We start from the raw sequence: 21,154 nt of genomic DNA on the forward strand, positions 1-21,154 counted from the left end.
GCCGAATCCAGAATAAATTTTAGTTTTTCTTAGCCTCCTAGACTGCTGGAACACCTTGAATTGATGATTCAATCTTACTTAACTTAGCCACTTTGCTACCAGGAGTCATGGGGATAATCGACTCAGGAAAAATGGAAAGGCGTAGTATACTTTTGTTGGGAATAAGCTCAAAATTATTCCTAGTCTGTATTTTTTTACCGAAGAATTAATTAAATAGCTAAAAAGTTAATTTTTTAGTTTGGCTTGTTAAACTTTTAGGACCTCTATAGATCTTAATTTTGATATTCTGTCACCCTCCCCCTCAGAAATCCCCCTCCCCCCGTTGTATTTTGTCTAAAATGCTAAATCAATACTTTACCTTTTAAGTTAAGTCAATGATGGTTCAAAATATAAAATACAATAGCTTCAAAAAATATAAAATTAATTATCATATTTGCCCTTTCATGTGTTACAATTAATTTTTCGATTAAAGGTATATTTTTACCAACTAAGAAGTTTTCCAACTACTAAATGTGGACCAGGATATGATGTAGCGTTAAATTAGGAAGGTATCGCGTGTCCAATTGTATAATTTTATAATATAATTTTTATTATTCATAATTTAATTGTATAGATTTAGTTTTATAGTCCTGATTATATAAATTTTATTATAATTATAATGTAATTATAATATAATTTTGTTTTTTATTCATTTCCATCTTGTCATCGCAGTTCAAAGACGTTACAAGTCCAAAAAAATCGCATTTCGACCCAGTTTTTCGCTCAGTTTAACTTTATATCTTTCCTCCTCTTCTCAAATTTATCATCAAATGTAAAACATGAATATTCCAGGTCCCAATTCAGCTAGACTTTACAGCGGACACAGTGATAACGACTTGTTGGGCTATGAAAGAGGGACTCGATATAGAGGATATGCTCAAGATGATAGATTGAGAAAGTCGGATGGACTTTTATCACCTGATAGAGAAGGTGTTGCTGATAGTGATATTGAAAGTGTTGTTAGTGGAATGAGTGCTCTGTCAACTCAGTCTGAAAGACCAATGAAAAGCAACGCTCGAAGAGGGTAAGCATGTTTTTTTTACTATCATAGCCAACAACAAAAATAAAGTTTTTTGTTACAATGGCTTTTAAGATTAATTTTTCCTCAAATTTAACATATTCTGAAATATCGTTTAATAATAACTAAATATATTGTTTAGTCTTTCATTTCATTCTATATATTTGATTCATTTTAATAGATTTGTAATCAAATTATTTAATTTATTGCTTTATCTTAATTGATATGTTGTTTAATCTTACTTGTGGATCTTGGTTTTATGTATCGTTTTTACAGGTTTTTCTTATCATAGGCAATTGATGGTGTTGAATTTTCGTATCAATCATTTTTGGATGGGTTCCAGATAGAATGTGTTCATTCCGTTTTCTTAGTTTCAGCTTAGTATATATATATATATATATATATATATATATATATATATATATATATATATATATATATATATATATATATATATATATATATATATATATATATATATATATATTTCACAGGAAAAAGCCTTAGGCTTTTCTTAGCTGGAGCCTAGTAAAAAACGAACAACAGGGGATCATGAAACAGAGAACTCAAATATGACATCATACCCCAGAAAAACAATTTGCCAAAATATACAAAATATCTGTGGCTATGGCATCTTGTATATGAAGATGCAGGTTTTATCAAATTTTTACTTACAAAAAGAACGTAGATATGAAAATTAACTTTCAAAAAAGCCCTTAAACATCTCTCTACGAGACAACTCTCTACGACGTTTTAGCTCTACAATAGTGGTAGCAGAAAAAAGGAGATTAATCACTGCTTCGTATAAGAGAAATTAATTTTCCTTGCTGCTCAAGATTGAAGACTGTAATTCTCCTGCAAAAAGTTTTCGGTTATGATAATTCCAATTGTCCACTTTTATTTCGATCCAAAACCATTTTCATGGGATTAAGGTAATTTTTTTGGAATTCCTATAAATTTGTTTTTGTAATAAACTTTTGCAATCGAATTTAATCGAAATAATAGTTACCATTCATGAATCAGCATCAAATGACAATTCTTCCTCAATTGACCATTTTTTTTAACGCACTTTTAAATTTTCAGCTAGAGTTCGTTCTTTATTAGGTTGCATTTGACGTGGTAACTATTATCATGCATTTATTTATTTGAAAAAACTAGCATTCTATTCGCAAATTTTATTTTAATTATTTGTTTGCGGAGAGCCAAAATCAAACATGCATTAATTCAAAAACGTTCGGATATTAATAACTGAGAGTAAGGAGCGACATTAAAGCTTAAAACGAACAGAAATTACTTCGTATATAAAAGGGGCTGCTCCTCCTCAACGCCCCGCTCTTACGCTAAAAGTTTTTACTGTTTTAAAATTTAGTTGTGACAAGAGGCAAAGTTTAGCGTAAAGAGAGGGGCGTTGAGGAGGGAGCAGCCCCTTTCATATACGAAGTAATTTTTGTTTGTTTTAAGTTTTAATGTCGCTCCTTACTTTCAGTTAAAAAACTTGTTTTTTTATTTAATCAAACAGTTCGTGGTAACGAACTGTAGTAAGGAGCGACCCGGCTCAATATTAAACGAAACTCTAAAAAACGGAATTTTGACGCTAAAAGATACATCAAAAGAATCAAATTTTCATGCTGATGTTAAAAATATAAGTCTCATCAAATTTAGTCTTTGTCATCAAAAGTTACGAGCCTAAGAAAAATTGCCTTATTTTGGCAAATAGGGGGGAAAACCCTCTACAATTCATAGAATCTTAACGAAAATCATACCATCGCATTCAGCATATAAGAGAACCCTATAGCAAAAGTTTCAAGCTCCTATCTACAAAAATGTGGAATTTCGTATTTTTTGCCAGAAGACAGATCACGGGTGCGTGTTTATTTGGTTTTTTTGTTTTGTTTTTTTCCCCAGGGGTCATCGTATCGACCAAATGGGGTCCTAGAATGTCACAAGAGGGCTCATTCTAACGGAAATGAAAATTTCTAGTGCCCTTTTTAAGTGACCAAAAAATTGGAGGGCACCAAGGCCCCCTCCCACGCTTTTTTTTCCCAAAGTAAACGGGTCAAAATTTTGAGATAGCCATTTTGTTCCGTATAGTCAAAAACCATAATAACTATGTCTTTGGGGATGAGTTACTCCCCTACAGTCCCTGGGGGAGGGGCTCCAAGCTACAAACTTTGTCCAGTGTTTACATACAGTAATGGTTATTGGGAAGTGTACAGACTTTTTCAGGAGGATTTTTTTGGTTTGGGAGGTGGGGTTGAGGAGAGTGGGCTATGTGGAAGGATCTTTCCTTGGAGGAATATGTCATGGGGGAAGAGAAATTCAACGAAAAACAATGAAAAAATAAACATGAAAAAGTTTTTTTTTTCAATTGAAAGTAAGGAGTAGCATTAAAACTTAAAACGAACAGAGATTATTACGCATATGAGGGGTTCTAAAAATACTTTAGCATAAAGAGCGAGGTATTTAGGAGGAGATAAATACCTCGCTCTTTATGCTAAAGTGTTTTTAGTAATTTCAACTATTTATTCCACGGCCTTTCTGAGTCAGGGGTCATTCTTAAAGATTTGGACCAAAACTTAAGATTTAGTGTAAAGAGCGAGGTATTAACGAGGGGACAAACCCCCTCATATACATGATATAAATACAAGAATATAAAAGTTTGTTGCGTAAGTTAATTCTCAAGTTACATATTTTTTTTACTAATAAAAACGTTCGTTTAAAAATTGAAAGTTCTAGTTGCCTTTTTAAGTAACCTAAAAATTGGAGGGCAACTAGGCCTCCTTCCTCACCCCTTATTTCTCAAAATCTTCTTATCAAAACTAAGAGAAAGTCATTTAGCCAAAAAAAGAAGTTAATATACAAATTTTATTATGAGCGACATTATAACTTAAAACGAACATAAATTACTCCGTGTATGAAATGGGTTGTCCCCTCCGCAATCCCTCGCTCTTTACGCTAAAGTTTGACTTTTATTATTACTATTTAAGAATTAACGACGCTTCTTGACTAGTAGGTCCCTGCGTCGGCCCTGCAGTGCATTCCTGCAGCGTGATTCGATCTCTGGGTCCATCTCTGGGTATTACCAAGCTAAGGTCAAATCCACTGCGCCACCACAGGACGAAAATAATTGGCATCCACAATTCTACTTTTTAAAACAATTAAAAACTTTAACGTAAAGAGCGAGGGATTGCGGAGGGGACAACCCATTTCATACACGGAGTAACTTCTGCTCGTTTTAAGTTTTAATGTCGCTCCTTACTTTCAGTAAAAAAAAACTAGTTTTTCTTATTTAATCCTAGTAAAAAACGAAGTTCAGCCCATAGTTGCCGAAAATTGAAAAACACTTTTTGAAAGAAAAACAGTTTTAAGTGAGGTATCTCATAAACTCAGTTTAATGAAATAAAATGAAAGCTGGAGCACAACTTATGTTGTGCTGGAGCTGGAATAATACTTTTTCAATATTGGCGCACATTGTAGCTGGAGCACAGCACAAAGCTGGAGCACAACTTATGTGCTGCTACTGAAGCACATACTAAGTGAAGGGCTAGTGGTTATTGTTCAAAATGTTGCACAAGTCTTCAATGAGGCTTGACACTGTTTACGTTGTAAGTAAATTATTAGAAGGGAGCTGTTGAATAAAAAAAAAATATTACACAAAGAAAAATTATGGGTTTAACAATGTTAAAATTTTTAGAATACGGGAAGCTTCATATTCAAGTGTCAAGCTTCATGACACTTCACAATCAAGTGTCAAGTTTTGTTATAGCTAATCTTCGTCATTTAAATAAAAGGTATTCTGGGCAGAAGAGTTCACCTTTAAAGCATAATCTGTGGTTCCTGGTAGGAAAGTGGGATTTTGCGAGTTCTGTTTCCTTGAAAAACCACTGTTGCCTTATCTTGATCTTGATTCCAAAGTTGAATCTATCTTGAAATTATTGAATATAAGCACCAAAACTAATCAAAACTGATAGGAGAGAATATTAAGTCTGTCTCTGCAATAAATGAAATAAATTTGAGCGCTCCTCAGCATAGTTGTAAAGTTAATCATAAAAACCTAAACAAAAACATTAGTTGCTTTTATTTATCTTTTGATATAAATTTACTTTATGCAATATCAGGGAGAAAATACTGTTCTACTATAATAGGCCTCTAGTCTTTACACTGGTCTCTGTTCTGAATTCTAGCTTAGCCCTAACTATTTATTGTAAAAAAGGACAAAAATCTGACAAAAAATAAGCCTACTTTTTAAAATAGGAAGCTTGATCCAAATTAATTTACATCGTTAAGTGAAAACCTGATTTAAATAATGTAAATTTAGCTTCTTTGGAATTTTTCTTGTTTTGCCAGGTAATGTTGCACTGTTAATGGCGCTGATGATTATAAATACCCTTATAAATCGATTTGAAATTGGAAGAGGTTGATCTTAAAGGTATATCCAGGAATATGGTTGAGAGGAGGAATTTTGGGGGGAGGGATGGGGTGTTTTACAAAAAAATTTACAAAATGCATCAAAAATTTACTTATAATAATCGGCCAAAAATCGGGGGGGGCTCAAACCCGGCAAACATCCCCCTGCCCCCGGGTACGGCCTTGATTAATCTCGTAGTAGTTATGATGCTCTTTACATAAACTGTTAAGCTGCGAAATATTTATGAATTTGTTTACATTGTTAGTGGTATCTAAATTAATTAAGGTGACTTCTTCGACGCTCCGTATGTTCTGCTTTTTCGATAACCCTGTTTGTTAAGAGAAACAGTTTCTTAACTGAATTATGAATTGATCGACCTCAGTGGAGAATAAACTTTCAGAATATTTTGTCTATTCTCCAATATACTTAATAAGAGCAATGACTATGATTAGAAAGTTAGCTCTCTAATTTAAAAGAACATGATGTGTTTCTTGTATGATAATAATAATAATCTGTATGTCTTCCACTAATGCAATAATGTAAATAGTGGAGAACAAAAAAGAGAGAGGGAAAGAGAGAAAAAAAAGAATTTACGAAAAAAACACAAATTAAATATCATGAAAAGTGACAATCGACTTACGTTAATGTCTTACAGCCTTTTGCTCGCTACACCAACTTTCCCAGTAGCGTCATTTATTCCAAATTTACATAGTTCCTATTTTGGTACCAGAGACGGAAGTTGGAATAAAAAAAAAAATCACAGAAACTGAAATTTTGAATTCGAGTAGAAGTAGATTCTTTCTTTTTTTCAAAGTGGGTAAAACCTGAAAAGATATAAAACTGAATTGCCACAAAAAAACACAGAAAACAATTTACACAGAACCTTACTCGTATATTTCCCTCTTTAACCAACAACCTTTGAGCAGCCAAGTCTAATCTTCAACCTTGTATCGCAAACTTGCCGTAAAGAGAAAGAACGTAAACTAGTAGGAATATTAGTTCCCAAGCGGCAAAAAAGATAAGACAGGAGAAAGTTTTTGCAAGGAGTGGCGGGAGGGAAGCGAGAAGAGCCAAAGGGTTGGTACTTGCATTTGTCCTCATTCAGGTGAAGACCATTACTTGCAATTTCTCCCCCTACGTAATTTACTGTATATGTAAAAGTGGCTTCACTAAATCGCTTATTAATTCATTATTCTGTTAACGGGTTGGAGTTACGGAGTAGAAACGGAACTCTCAAGATTCTTACTTTTTTCTCCACAATGCCAGAATAACTATAATGATTTTCATTAGACAGTTATTATTAGGAGAGATAGACCCACAACCAGAGGGTTGAGGCTCTTGCCTTCAAGGTTCAGGCTCCCCACCCTTATTGTTCTTTACCTTTATTAGACAGTTAGCTCTATAAGTAAAGATATTGGAGTGAAAAAGCGAATAAAAATTGTTACATATATGAGAGGGTTGCCCCCTTCTCAATACCTTGCTCTTCACGCTAAATTTTGTTTTAGTATGCTTTTTAAGAAAAAGCTTCGTATTGTTCTTATTAAACGGCCCTTGTGTTTCAGGAGTCATTCTTAAAGAATTGGGACAAAAATTGATTTTTAGCGTAAAGACCGAGGCATTGAAGCGGGGGTAACCCTCCTCATATATGTAATAATTTCTGTTTGTTTTAAGTTTTGATGCCGCTCCTTACTTTTAGTTGAAAAATAATTCTTTTTTTATTTGATTTCTGATCGTCTTTTAAATTATGCCAGGAAAGCCGGCTCCCCCTGCATGAAAAAATCCCTCCCGCATAGACAATCCCTCCATGAAAATTGCTTCTCATTTAAACCCACCAGCCAAGGAAATTCCTCGATATAATTCCATTCTCGCTGAGAATTCCCCCTTTCTTGCGGACGATTCTGCCTGAAAAAAATTTCTTAGTGCTCTTTCATATAAAAGAGACTAATTTCTTTTTTTTTATTATTTGTGAACTTCCCTCTCTGTGGAATATTTCCCGTAAGCCCCCCCCCCTCCTAGTAGAAAGTTGCTCCTGGGGAAAATTTCCTTCGAGAATTTCTCTTGTGGAAAATCCCCCATCCAGCCGCATGGAAAGATCCCATAGACAATTCCAAACCAGTGAAAAGCCTCTCCAGGACAAATCCCTTAACATCTCCATATGTAGAATTGAGTCGGCATAGAGAAAGTAAGCCAAATAAAAAGAATTTTGCATAGGAATTCTAGAAAATTGTAAATTTCTCCTGGAAAGTTCCCCCATGAAAAATTTCCCCCGTGGAGAACCCCCTAGCAGAAAACTTATCCCCCCCCCGAAAAATGTTTGTATGCTACCCAATAACGAATATTATACGTAAACGATGAGCCATTTTTTCTTTCGGGCCTTCCCCCAGGAGCTGTCGGGGGGGGGTCATGTTATGCCTAAAGACATAGTTATTAGACCTTTCAACTGTGCTAAACAAAATTACTATATCAAAATTTGAATCGAACGACTTTGGGGATAAGGGACATGGGAAGGGTGCAAGTTGCCCTCTGTCCTTTTTGGTCACTTAAAAAGGGCACTAGAACTTTTAGTTTCCTTTTGAAATAGCTCTCTCCTGATATTTTGATACGATCATCCCTGCGGGAAAAAAAACAAATAAACACGCATCTGCGATCCTTCTTCTGGCAGAAATACAAAATTCCACATTTTTTCAGATAGGATCTTGAAATCTCTACAGAATCTCTACAGAAATCTCTACAGAAGAGTTGTTTGCTACGCTGAATCTGACATTGTGATTGCCATTAAATTTCCTTTACTTTTATGGGACACCCCCCCACCTTTTTTCGAAAATCAGGCAAATTTTCTTAGACATAGCTTTTGATGGGTAACGCTAAACTTGATGAATCCTTTTATATCTGGAATGAGCATAATATGCTAATTCCTTTGATGGACCTACCGATATGAAAATTCCGTTTTCTAGAGTTCTGTTTACTGTTGAGCCGTGACATTTTCTTTCAGCTTGGCACTTAAGGACTCAAAAAATGAAAGTATATCAGTCCCACCATATCTTGGGACAATAGCGGTTTTACCATACCATCACGGAAAGTAAAGCAAGTGTAGACGGAACTGTCAAAATACTTTTCTCGTACATATCAGAATTATTACAATCATTACAATCTGAAGAATATAATCACTTTTTATAATCAATTTTAGATAAAATACATTCGTTGTTTTTTTAATTAGAAGTTTTCGTATATTTAACAGTGGCGACGCCATCTTTTTACTAAGACCCTTTCGTCTTCCAAAAATGTCTCTAAATCGAACAAGGAAAATTGGTTTAACTACTAGCCATTTTGTGCGACCTATAGAGGCCGACCTATTAGCCGTCCTAGCCAAGTCGGTTGGTGCACTGGATTTGGGATCCTTTGTCTGAAAGGACGCGGGTTCGAATCCCAGTGTACCCAATTGTTCAGTTTGGGACGGGAGTCAGTGGCGTGACTCTGTAAGCTTAGCCAGAGTCGATCCAGCTTTAAATGTGTACCTGGAGAAATCTGGGGAAGGTAAACAGGAAGGGTGTGTGAAAGCACAGGATGGTTGGCCCCCAGCCCCCAATTGCACTTCCTGGCTGAAGGGCCAAGAAACGGAGATCAGCACCGCTGGTAGGGACTGTAAAGTCTAATGCCGTATCCTTTACCTTTACCTTTTATAAAGCCTACCCCCCTCATATGATACCACTGGAAAAGTGTAAGAAATCTCGATAGCCATAGGTATGTAATAACAAAACCTTGTTATGTATGGCAATCTTAAACAATGTTTCAACGAGACCAATGTTTTTGTGAGTATCTTCTGTAGACCGAAATATCATCGTACCTGAATTGTAAAGTTTTTCTGGGGGGCTTAGGAGCTGGACCAAACTGAATCCAAGTATTCAAAATACAAAATTTACAATGGTCATCAACTTTTTACTTAGTTTCTTTATAGGTTATTTTGGGGCAACGGAAGTCTAAAAGCCAGCTTTAGAGAAATGCATTTGAGGGATTTAGCCAATTTTGCTCTCCACCTTATTTCACTATTGTTGTTGAAATTGCGACTATTTTTTCTGTGTCTGTTTAGAATTTACTTAATTTAAGCTTTTTTTCATGCTTTTGCTCACTTTGGTAAGTAGGAATCAGAGTGATGATTTTTTTGCTGTGGACTTGAGTAAAACAGTTTTTGAGACCCCCTATGCTTCTTTGCAAAAGCGTCCTAATAGTTTTCTGTCGAGTTTCGTAGATTATGATACGCTTCAAGAAAGCGGTTTCAGTAGCTTTGGAAAAGACCTTTCATATTTTGGGACACAATTGTGCTCAAAAAGGGGTGACCTTCGCAATGTGATGATTAACCATAATCAGGGATATCAAAAAATGTACAAATCAGAAAATATTTCATCTAACTCATCTCCCGTTAATGACCGACAAGGTCAAAAGAAGGGGAGAAAGCTACCAAATATACACTTTATTGAAGAAAAATTTCAAAACTTCAAAGCTCATGAAGAAAAAAAAAGTATTTTCGGTTTGAACGGTGACACTGTTCAGCCATATGGAACCGAAGATAAACGGCTTTCCCGAGATGTAACTATGATAGAAGACAGGTCTCAGTTCCGTGGTCGGATTCAACATTGTAATGCTATCCAGAAAGAAGGGACATCTCATCAGATGGAATCGTATCCAACAGACATACATAAAAATAGAAAAGAATACAGTTGTGATTATAGACAATACTACATAAAAGAACATAATTTGGCTGAAGGTATAGGGAAAGACGTTAATCCTTCAAACAAAAGTGCATTTGTGTCGAAAGCTAAACGTGAAAGAAGTAGTGATGAAAGTGGTATCTTTTCGGGAACAGATAAGCATTCTCCTGTAAGTCATACTAGCTTGTCCCAAAAATACCCAAAACCCGTGGAAGGATATAAAACTAATAAAGTGCAAAAGGTCCAAAGGCAAGCAAAAGCTGAAGAAGAGCGAATCACCGAGTTTGAGGTTCCGCGGGTCAAACTGCCACCGGTTGAAGCACGACGTGTAATCCGCGACAAATCCCCGAGAAGTAAGAAAAATGTACGAAAAGAAAGTGACGAAACGCCTTATTACTGGGCAGATGATAGTTTAGATACTTCTGATGATGTTTTCTCTCCAGATGTGGCTACTAAAATCATAAAATCGGATAGACACAGAACAAAGCCTGATGACTCAAAAAATATGGACAGTACTGATAGTAATGACGGACCTAAGGCTCGTCGAGTTCGGGCTGACTCTGTAGTTAGTATTAACGAAAATATGGAGTATTTAGAATTTCACCCAGAAAAAAGTACTAATAGCTTAAAACTTGATGCTGTAACTGTAGCTAATAACCCCTTAACACCTTCTCCTATTAATCCTTCTAGGGAGGTAATGCAATCAGGAACTTCTAATGGTGGAATGGACAGAAGAATGATGAGTGAAAGGTCAATTTCTCAATCTGACTGTCCTCCCGATGATAAGATTGGTAAGTGGCTTTGTTTCAATAAGTCATTTCGGTTCTTGTCTTTTATTACATAAAAAAAACTAGTTTTTTTTAACTGAAAGTAAGGAGCGACATTAAAACTTAAAACGAACAGAAATTACTCCATATATGAAATGGGTTGTCCCCTCCGCAATCCCTCGCTCTTTATGCTAAAGCTTTTAATTGTTTTAAAAAGCAGAATTGTGGCAAAGAGTCAAACTTTAGCGTAAAGAGCGAGGGATTGCGGAGTGGACAACCCATTTCATATACGGAGTAATTTCTGTTCGTTTTAAGTTTTAATGTCGCTCCTTACTTTCAGTTAAAAAAAACTAGTTTTTTTATGTAATTTTTGAACGTTTTTGGATTAATACATGTTTGATTTTGGCTCTCCACACATAAATTATTAAAATGAAATTTGGATATTAATTCCTTTTTCGGCTAAATGGCTTTCTCTCAGTTTTGATCAGACGATTTTGAGAAATAAGGGATGGGGAAGGAGGCCTAGTTGCCATGCAATTTTTCGGTTATATAAAAAGGCAACTATAAATTTTAATTTTTCACGAATTTTTTTATTAGTAAAAAATATACGTAACTTAAGAATTTACTTACGTAACAAACTTTTATATTCTTTAATTCTTATTATGTATATGAGGGCGTTTGTACCCTCGTTAATACCTCGTTCTTTACACTAAATCGTAAGTTTTGTCCCAGTTCTTTAAGAATGATCCCTGAATCAGAAAGGCCGTAGAACAAATAGTTGGAATTACTAAAAATACTATAGCATAAAGAGCAAGGTATTTATCTCCTCCTAAATACCTCGCTCTTTAAGCTAAAGTATTTTTAGAACCCCTCATATGGGTAATAATCTCTGTTCGTTTTAAGTTTCAATGCTACTCTTTACTTTCAATTGAAAAAACTTTTCCATGTTTATTTTTTCATTGTTTTTTTATTATAGTAATTTTAGAAAATCCTGCGTCCTTTTCATTGAATTTCTGTTCCCCCATGATGTATTTCTCCAAGGAAAGATCCTCCCACATAGCCCCCTCCCCTCAACCCCACCTCCAAAACCATAAAAAAATCCCCTGAAAACGACTGTACACTTCCCAATAACCATTATTATATATAAACACTGGTCGAAGTTTGTAACTTGCAGCCCCTCCCCCAGGGACTGTGGGGGAGTAAGTCATTCCCAAAGACATAGTAATTATGGTTTTTGAATATGCAGAACAAAATGGCTATCTCAAAATTTTGATCTGTTGACTTGGGAGAAAAAATGAGCGTGGGAGGGGGCCAGGTGCCCTCCAATTTTTTGGTCACTTAAAAAGGGCACTAGAACTTTTCATTTCCGTTAGAATGAGCCCTCTTGCGACATTCTAGGACCACTTGGTCGATACGATGACCCCTGGGAAAAAAAAAACAAACAAACAAACAAATAAACACGCACTCGTGATTTGTCTTCTGGCAAAAAATGCGAAATCCCACATTTTGGTAGATTGGACCTTGAAATTTATTCTATAGGGTTCTCTGATACGCTGAATGCGATGGTGTGATTTTCGTTAAGATCCTATGACTTTTAGGGGTGTTTCCCCCCTATTTTCCAAAATAAGGCAAATTTTCTCAGGCTCGTAACTTTTGATGACAAAGACTAAATTTGATGAAACTTATACATTTAAAATCAGCATGAAAATCTGATTCTTTTGATATATCTTTTAGCATCAAAACTCCGTTTTTAAGAGTCTCGTTTACTATTCAGCCGGGTCGCTCCTTGCTACAGTTCGTTACCACGAACTGTTTGAAACGCAACATCTTCAAGAACTACGCTGTCTAGGATTTAACAAAACCGGTTTTAATCGGTTATGATTTACTTATTTTGAGTGAGAAAACTACGATGTAGTTTTATTTTAATTTAATATTTAATATTTAGAGGTGGCTAGAGGTTAGGTTAGATTGGGTTAGTTATATAATATAATGTATTCTGCACGCCCTGCTATCCATAACTCTTTATCATAGTTTCTATAATTTTGTTTCTAAAGTGTTATATTATCATATTATTTTGGTACATTTCATTAGAATTAACTTAACTTCACTTCTTGAGGATATTCTACTTAACAGAAAATACTGCCATTTCTTCGTGTCATAAGAAAATTCAAGCATATCAACAATAGGAGTAGGGTTCAGTAGATTTAGTATGTTAGGATTCAGTGTGTTCTATTGCAGAACATAGGTATTGCTTTTCTTCATAAAAAAGGGTTGCATGGTAAAAGAGTTGAATCTAAATGGAGAAATATGTTGTAAATCTTGACCGTTTTAAATGAAGCTGGCAATGTCGGTGTTTTAATGTTCGAGCAAATTGCAAATTACGTTTCGGTACTTGTTAATTATGCGGAAAACACTCAAGGATTACGCTCAGATTAGATATCAGAAATCCGGTTTCATAGCAACAAAAGACAGAAGATACAATCTATTGGACTTAGACAGAATGTATTAGATTTTTTCTGCCAGCTCCTGTTTTCTACCAGCTTTTAGTTTTCTAGTTTTTGTATAACGTTATTCTGTAGGTAACTATTTAAATTTTTTGTTTATTATATCTCCACTTCTTATTTTTATTTTTATTTTATTATAATTCATTTTATTTTATTATTTTTATTTTAAATTCCATTAGGATTAACACTACTTCACTTCTTGGGTGTGTTTCGCTTAACTAACAAATAAATGCGTTTCACTGATTTATTTTCTGCCAGCTCCTGTTTTCTACCAGCTTCTAGTTTTCTAGTTTTTGTATAACGTTATTCTCTAGGTAACTATTTAAATTTTTTGTTTATTATATCTCACTTCTTATTTTTATTTGTATTTTATTATAATTCATTTTATTTTATTATTTTTATTTTAAATTCCATTAGGATTAACACTTCACTTCTTGGGTGTGTTTCGCTTAACTAACAAATAAATGCGTTTCACTGATTTATTTTCTGCCAGCTCCTGTTTTCTACCAGCTTCTAGTTTTCTAGTTTTTGTATAACGTTATTCTGTAGGTAACTATTTAAATTTTTTGTTTATTATATCTCCACTTCTTATTTTTATTTTTATTTTATTATAATTCATTTTATTTTATTATTTTTATTTTAAATTCCATTAGGATTAACACTACTTCACTTCTTGGGTGTGTTTCGCTTAACTAACAAATAAATGCGTTTCACTGATTTATTTTCTGCCAGCTCCTGTTTTCTACCAGCTTCTAGTTTTCTAGTTTTTGTATAACGTTATTCTGTAGGTAACTATTTAAATTTTTTGTTTATTATATCTCCACTTCTTATTTTTATTTTTATTTTATTATAATCCATTTTATTTTATTATTTTTATTTTAAATTCCGTTAGGATTAACACTACTTCACTTCTTGGGTGTGTTTCGCTTAACTAACAAATAAATGCGTTTCACTTATTTATTTTCTGCCAGCTCCTGTTTTCTACCAGCTTCTAGTTTTTGTATAACGTTATTCTGTAGGTAACTATTTAAATTTTTTGTTTATTATATCTCCACTTCTTATTTTTATTTTTATTTTATTATAATTCATTTTATTTTATTATTTTTATTTTAAATTCCATTAGGATTAACACTACTTCACTTCTTGGGTGTGTTTCGTTTAACTAACAAATACCAACGTTTCACTGATTTGTTTTCCGCCAGATCCTGTTTTCTACCAGCTTGTTTTCCAGTTTTTGTATATCGTTATCCTGTAGGCTACTATTTGAATTTTTTAGTCATTATATATTAGTCCACTTCTTATTTTTGCACTGGGTTATAAATAAATTGGTTAAATAGCCCTTATTTAGGAATACCTTCAAGATTTCTGAACAAGTGTGTAGTTTGTGCACCACATAAAAAGTAACTGCCATAAGTTAGTAGATAAATTAACGCCATGAAGCAGCTCTTAAATGCTATTTTTTTTTAAAGTTTTTTCAAATGAAAGTAAGGAGTAACAGAAATTATTCCGTATATGAAAGGGGCTGTCCCCTCCTCAGTGCCCCGCTCTTTACGCTAAAGTTTGACTCTTTCTCACAACTCTATATTTTAAAACAATAAAAAACTTTAGCGTAAACAGCGAGGCGTTGAGGAGGGGACAGCCCTTTGCACATACGGAATAATTTCTGTTAGTTTTAAGTTTTAATATCGCTTCTTACTTTCAGTTGAAAAAACTTGTTTTTTTTATTCAATTTCTGAAAGTTTTTGAATTAAGCCATGTTTTGATTTTGGCTCAGAGCACATGAATAATTAAAACAGAATTTGCAAATCAGTTTTTTTGGCTAAATGGCTTTCTCATAGTTTTGATCTGACGATTTTGATGAAAAAAGGGGGGAGGAGGCCTAGTTGCCCTCCAATTTTTGGTTACTTAAAACGGCAACTAGAACTTTTTAATTTTTTTTTTTTGCGAACGTTTTTATTAGTAATGAATATACGTAACTTACAAATTAACTTACGAAAAGAACTTCTATATTTGTTTATTTTTATTACGTATATTAGGGGTTCCGCCCCCTCTTCAATATCTTGCTCTTTACACTAAAGCTTGATTTTGGCCCAGTTCTTTATTAATAACCCTGAATCACAAAGACCGTAGAAAAAATAATTGAATTTACTAAAATTACTTTAGCGTAAAGAGCGAGGTATTGAGGAGGAGACGAATCCCCTCATATACGTGATAATTTCTGTTCGTTTTAATTTTATACCCTCCTCCTTGCTTCCAGTTGAAAAAAAAAACTTTTTATTTATATTCTGGGGAAATTACACAGAGTAAATTTTCAAAGGAATTGAAATTGTCTAGAGGATTTTTCCGTAGGGAGGATTATCTGGAAGAGATTCTCCATGGAGGAATTTTACGTGTGGAAAACTTTCCATTGAGACATTTGAAGGAGAGAATTTCCAGAAAAAAATTTATGCGGAAAAAGGATTTCCGGCATGATTTAAAAACACTTAGAAATTAAAAGAATAGCATTTTTTTTTTCAAACGAAAGTAGGCTGAAAAGAATTTTGCGGACGGAGTTGTCCACAAAGTATTTTTGTGGGAAAATGTTCAGTAGTGATAATATTCTGGAGTAAAGGGATTTTACGCGGGAGAAACTTTCCAAGGAAGAATTTTCTTGGAGGAGGGATTTTCCATGGAGAGAAAAGGAGGATTGTCCAGAATTAAAACAACCGGAAATTAAATAAATAAACACATTTTTTCAACTAAAAGTAAGGAGCAATATTAAAACCTAAAACAAACAGCATTATACTGTATTTGGGGGGTGATCCTCCACCTCGATACCTCGCTCTTTACGGTATTTTTAACTTTTTGTACATATTATTTAAGAACAACTCCTGAAACACAAGAGCCGTTTTGTTAGAGTAACTAAAATTAAAAATACAAAAAGAAACTTCGGTGTGAATAGTGAGGCATTGAAGAGGGGTTATTATTCTCGTATAAGGAATAATTCCTGTTCTTTTAAGTTTTAATGTTGCTCCTTACATTCAATTGAAAAAAAAAACTTTTTTTTATTTAGTCACTATAAGGCTGGGCCAATTCTCAGGGGGAAATATTGGCATGCTGCTGAATTTGAATAGCCAAAAATAGCCAGTAGCTTATTTTTCTTGATGCTGAGCCTGAGTAACTCCGAATCAGGGTTCTTAAGATATTCATTCATGTAACAGAAGTTTTTTTTGTATTTTATTCAAAATTTGGAAAAAAAATTGTACAAATACTCTTCAATTGTTACTTATGTCATTGAATTCTGGAGAAACCTAAAGTTAAACTGAGAAAAAAACTGATTAGAAAGATCAAAATCGATATATCGAAGTAAAAATACCGATATATCGATAAATCATTGAATCAAATTATCGCCCAACACTGATTATAGCGCAAGAAAGCGGGATCGGACCATAGTTTTCGTAACGTTTCTGTTTGAAATTAAATAAAAAAAAAAAAAAAAATTTTACTGAAAGAGTTTTTACAGAAAGAGTTTTTTTTACAGAAATAACTTCGTATATGAAATGGGGCTTTTTCTTCTCAACGCCCCGCTCTTTATGCTAAAGTTTTTTACTGTTTTAAAAAGTAGAATTAAGATAAAGAGTTTTTACTGTTTGAAAAAGTAGAGTTAAGAGAAAGAGTCAAACTTTAGAGTAAAGAGCGGGGTGTTGAGGAGAAAAAGCCCCATTCATATACGAAGTAATTTCTGTTCGTTTTAAGTTTTAATGTCGCTCCTTACTTTCAGTAAAAAAACTTGTTTTTTTTTATTTAATTTCTGAACGTTTTTTGAATCAATGCATGTTTTGATTTTGGCTCTCCGCAGAGGAATAATTAAAACGGAATTTGCATATTTATTTTTTTGGCTAAAAGGCTTTCTCACAGTTTTGATAGAATGATTTTGAGAAAAAAAAGAGCGGGAGAGGAAGCCTAGTTGCCCTCCGATTTTTTGGTTACTTAAAAAGGCAACTAAAACTTACAATTTTTTACGAATGTTTATATTAGTAAAAGATATACGTAACTTATAAATTAGCTTACGTAACTAACTTTTGTATTCTCATGTTTTATTACATATATGAGGGGGTTCATCCCCTCGTCAGTACCTCGCTCTTTACACTAAAGCTTAAATTTTGTCCCAATTCATTAAGAATGACCACTGAATCAAAAAAGTCGTAGAATAAATACTTGAAATTACTAAAAATACTTTAGCGTAAAGAGCGAGGTATTAGGAAGAGGTGAGCCCCTCATATGCGTAATAATTTCTGTTCGTTTTAAGTTTTAATGCTGCTCCTTACTTCCAGTTGAAAAAACTTTGTCATATTTATTTTTCATGGTTTTTTTCTGAACAATGCTAGAAAATCCAGCGCTCCCTTCATGGAAATTTTCATCCCCCATGACAAATTCCTCGATGGAAATTTCCCCCAACATTTCCCCCTCTTCTCAGCCCCTCCCCAAAACCGAAAAATCCCCATGAAAACGTCTGTACACTTCCAAATAACCATTACTATATGTAAGCACTGGTCAAAGTTTGTAACTTGTAGGCCCCTCCTACTGTGGGGGAGTAAGTCGTCCCCAAGACATAGTTATAAGGTTTTTTGACTACGCTGAATAAAATGCCTATCTCAGAATTTTGATCCGTTGACTTTGGGAAAATAATTTCCCAAACTGAAAACCAGGAGTAATACTAAAACTTCCAATAAAACTTCAACAGAAATTATTCCGAGTATAAGGAGGTTTGCCCCTTTCTTAAGTCTCACCTCTTACGCTAAAGGTTTTTAGAGCTTTAAAAGCCTTTTATTTCAATTCAACGACCTTTGTGTTTCAGCAGTTGTTCTTAAAGAATTGGGACAAAAACTCAAGCTTTAGCGTAAAGATCAAGGGTTAAGGATGGGGCAGCCCCTATGAACTGCGGATTTTTTATTCTGTTCGGTGTAAGTTTTTATGTTGCTTCTTACTTCAACTGAAAAAAAACTTGTTTTTTATTTAGCTACTGATATTTTGTCGTATTGCGGGGAATTGCCCCCTCCGTAGAAAATATCCCCTATAAAATTTCCCCCGTGGAATTCTCTTTACTCTCAGTTGAAAAAACTGATTTTTTATATGGACTAGCTTTTGAGACTTTTCAAAACGAATGGGTAATTGTACAGAATCCCTTTCTATGAAACTGAGAAGTTATATTTTTGATACTCATAAATGGAATGCACATCTCAGGATTTTCAATCGACAGTAACTTGGCCCTATTTGGGCCAAAATCATAGTTTGGCGCCACAAAATTGCAGAAAATGCCACTTTCCCGCGGAACAATCTACTTGGTCGTAGAAAGAGGGCACTGTAGCTTTTGATTTTTGCTCAAATGGGCACTCTCCCGATCTCTTAGAACCATTAATTCGGTACAATCAGCCCTGGGGAAGACAAACAAAAGAAAACATTCGAATAATCACGCATCGTGATCTTTCTTCTGGGAAAATATTGCAAACTTTATTTTTGTTGACAGGAGCTTGAGAGTAAGATTCTCTGGCATGCCAAATCTGAAGATGTGATTTCCATTAGGATATCTTGACTATTTGGGGGTTCGCCACTGTTTTAAAAATCAGATAAATTTTCTCAGGCTCGTAGCTTTTAATGGGTGAAAGTAAACCATTAAAATATACTTTTGGGCCTATTTGCTCCTTACGTACTATTAGTTACCAAGAAGTGTCTTTGAAACTCGGGAGATTATTATAGTCTGAAATCAAAAACTGGCCTTAGTTTTTTTTCCACATTTCTTTTCTGAGAAACTTCTAACGCAGGTTTAGCGTTAGAGAGGTATCGATCTACAGTACGCAATTAGTACGGAATCTTGTCACTTTTTATCTAAGCATTTTTAAGACACGATATGACTATAAGTCTTCCATCCATGTGATATCATCATTTTTTTTTTTTTCAAAATGGAAAATACCAATCGATACCTCTCTGACGCTAAACCTGCTTTAGACGTTTCTCAGAAAAGAAATGCGGAACGAGGTGTAAAGTGGAAACAGAACGAAATTGTTTAAATACAGTTGAAATTCTTTAAAGAGGACAAAAAGTAGACGTCCAAATAGAATGGGACTGAGAAATATATATTGCATATATATACATATATATATATATATATATATATATATATATATATATATATATATATATATATATATATATATATATATATATAAGGTGGAAAGTGGAAACAGAAGGAAATTCTTTAAATAAAACTGCAATTCTTTTAAGGGGACAAAAAGTATAATTTAGAGTGAAATGGGATTGAGGAATCCCGTTGACTCTGAAAAGGTAAGAAATCAAGCTAAAAATTGAACTTTAGACCAAGAAGTCGAATAGCGTATACAGTGAGAACGAAAAAATTGGGTAATTTAGGTTCATAAGCACTTTTCTTAGAGTAACCAAAAGAATCAAAAGAATAACTGATATAAAAGTTTTAAAGCCCCTTTCTACAAAACTACGATTTTTTTTATTTTGTCTGACAAAGCAGATCCTGGAAGCTTGTTTTTTTTTCAGCGGATTTTTATCATATCAATCAGTCCTAGAAAATTGCTAAATAGCTTAATTGAAAGAATATTCTGCTCCTAACTTAAGTTCTAGTGCCCTTTTTAAGCAGCAAAGAAGATTGTGCCACAACAAAGTAACATTTATGATGTTACTCCATTATGAGATGCGAGATGACAATATTGGTCCAAAGGCCTATAAGGCAATCAAAACAAAATTATTAGATAGCCAACTGACAAAAAATTATGAAAAAATCATATACTGAGCTCTCCAGTTGCAGAGGCAGTAATATCGCGTTGTGACGCATCTGTCCCTAAAGATGCAAGTAGGCCGCACAAAATAAACGGTTAAAATAGACATTTATTTTAAGACTTCGTTTAACTAGGCTAATTCATTTGACAAATTCATATACATCAGTGTGAAATTGCGCTTCAGCCATTATGGAAAAACGTTAGTGGATATCTCTGTAAGTGGGGGAGTAAGCTTGAATCTCAAAAATTATTTTTTTATGCCCGAATTTCCAGGATCTCTGTGATCCTTAAAATAATTTTTAAATGAGGTCTTGGGAAGGGGGGCTAGAAACTAATCACTAATCTTCTTTTAATCCTGAGACGAATTTTGGACTGCACCTGTAATATGGGTGTTGCGGTGTGATGGTGCCGCTCTTATTGCAGACTTTTTTTTTGTTTTAACATAAAATATTACATTCGCATGCTTACCAGCATAAAAGTTGAAGCGCTTGGGGAAGAAACATCATGGGCACAGTAAGAAAATTTACGGGGGGGGGTTCCAAAGACTTGCCTTGAAAACACTAGTCCTTTACATTTTTAAAATGATAAAGCTTAAAACTTACATCAGCTTCTTCGTAACGGGTAGATGACTCCTATTCAATTCCTTTTTTTCTGAAGTTGTTAAAAAAAAAGTTACGTTTGATATTCCTTGACGTCTTAACAGCCGTATTTTTTAAAAATACAATAAAACATTTTTTTCTGTTTTTTTCAAAAGTTTTCAAACTCAGAGTGCCAGCAGTACTTCAGCATTCTTCGATGTTGTAGGTTTGTGTGTCACCTTGAGTGGCACCAACCCAGAGTGGCACCAGTAGAGTGGCACCAACCCAGGCATCCCTTGTTTTTCAAATTATTGAGAAATATACAAATGACATCGGTAATATATGACTT

General features: G+C 34.1%; 1 protein-coding gene across 4 annotated transcripts in view; it reads left to right on the forward strand.

Annotated features, from left to right (window-relative positions):
* Positions 1-21,154, forward strand: part of LOC136037653 (regulating synaptic membrane exocytosis protein 1-like) — a 371,730-nt gene that overhangs the window by 318,750 nt on the left and 31,826 nt on the right. For all 4 annotated transcript variants that reach the window (XR_010620002.1, XM_065720373.1, XM_065720374.1 and 1 more), the window contains exons 18-19: positions 832-1,063; positions 10,862-10,962. Coding sequence is in view for 3 of the 4 variants with exons in the window: in XM_065720373.1 (XP_065576445.1) it covers positions 832-1,063; positions 10,862-10,962 (333 nt within the window). In the remaining variant the exon portion in view is untranslated. The remainder of the gene's footprint in view (positions 1-831; positions 1,064-10,861; positions 10,963-21,154) is intronic.

Source organism: Artemia franciscana, chromosome 17 (assembly GCF_032884065.1).
Source record: "Artemia franciscana chromosome 17, ASM3288406v1, whole genome shotgun sequence".
Taxonomy (NCBI): Eukaryota; Metazoa; Arthropoda; class Branchiopoda; order Anostraca; family Artemiidae; genus Artemia; species Artemia franciscana.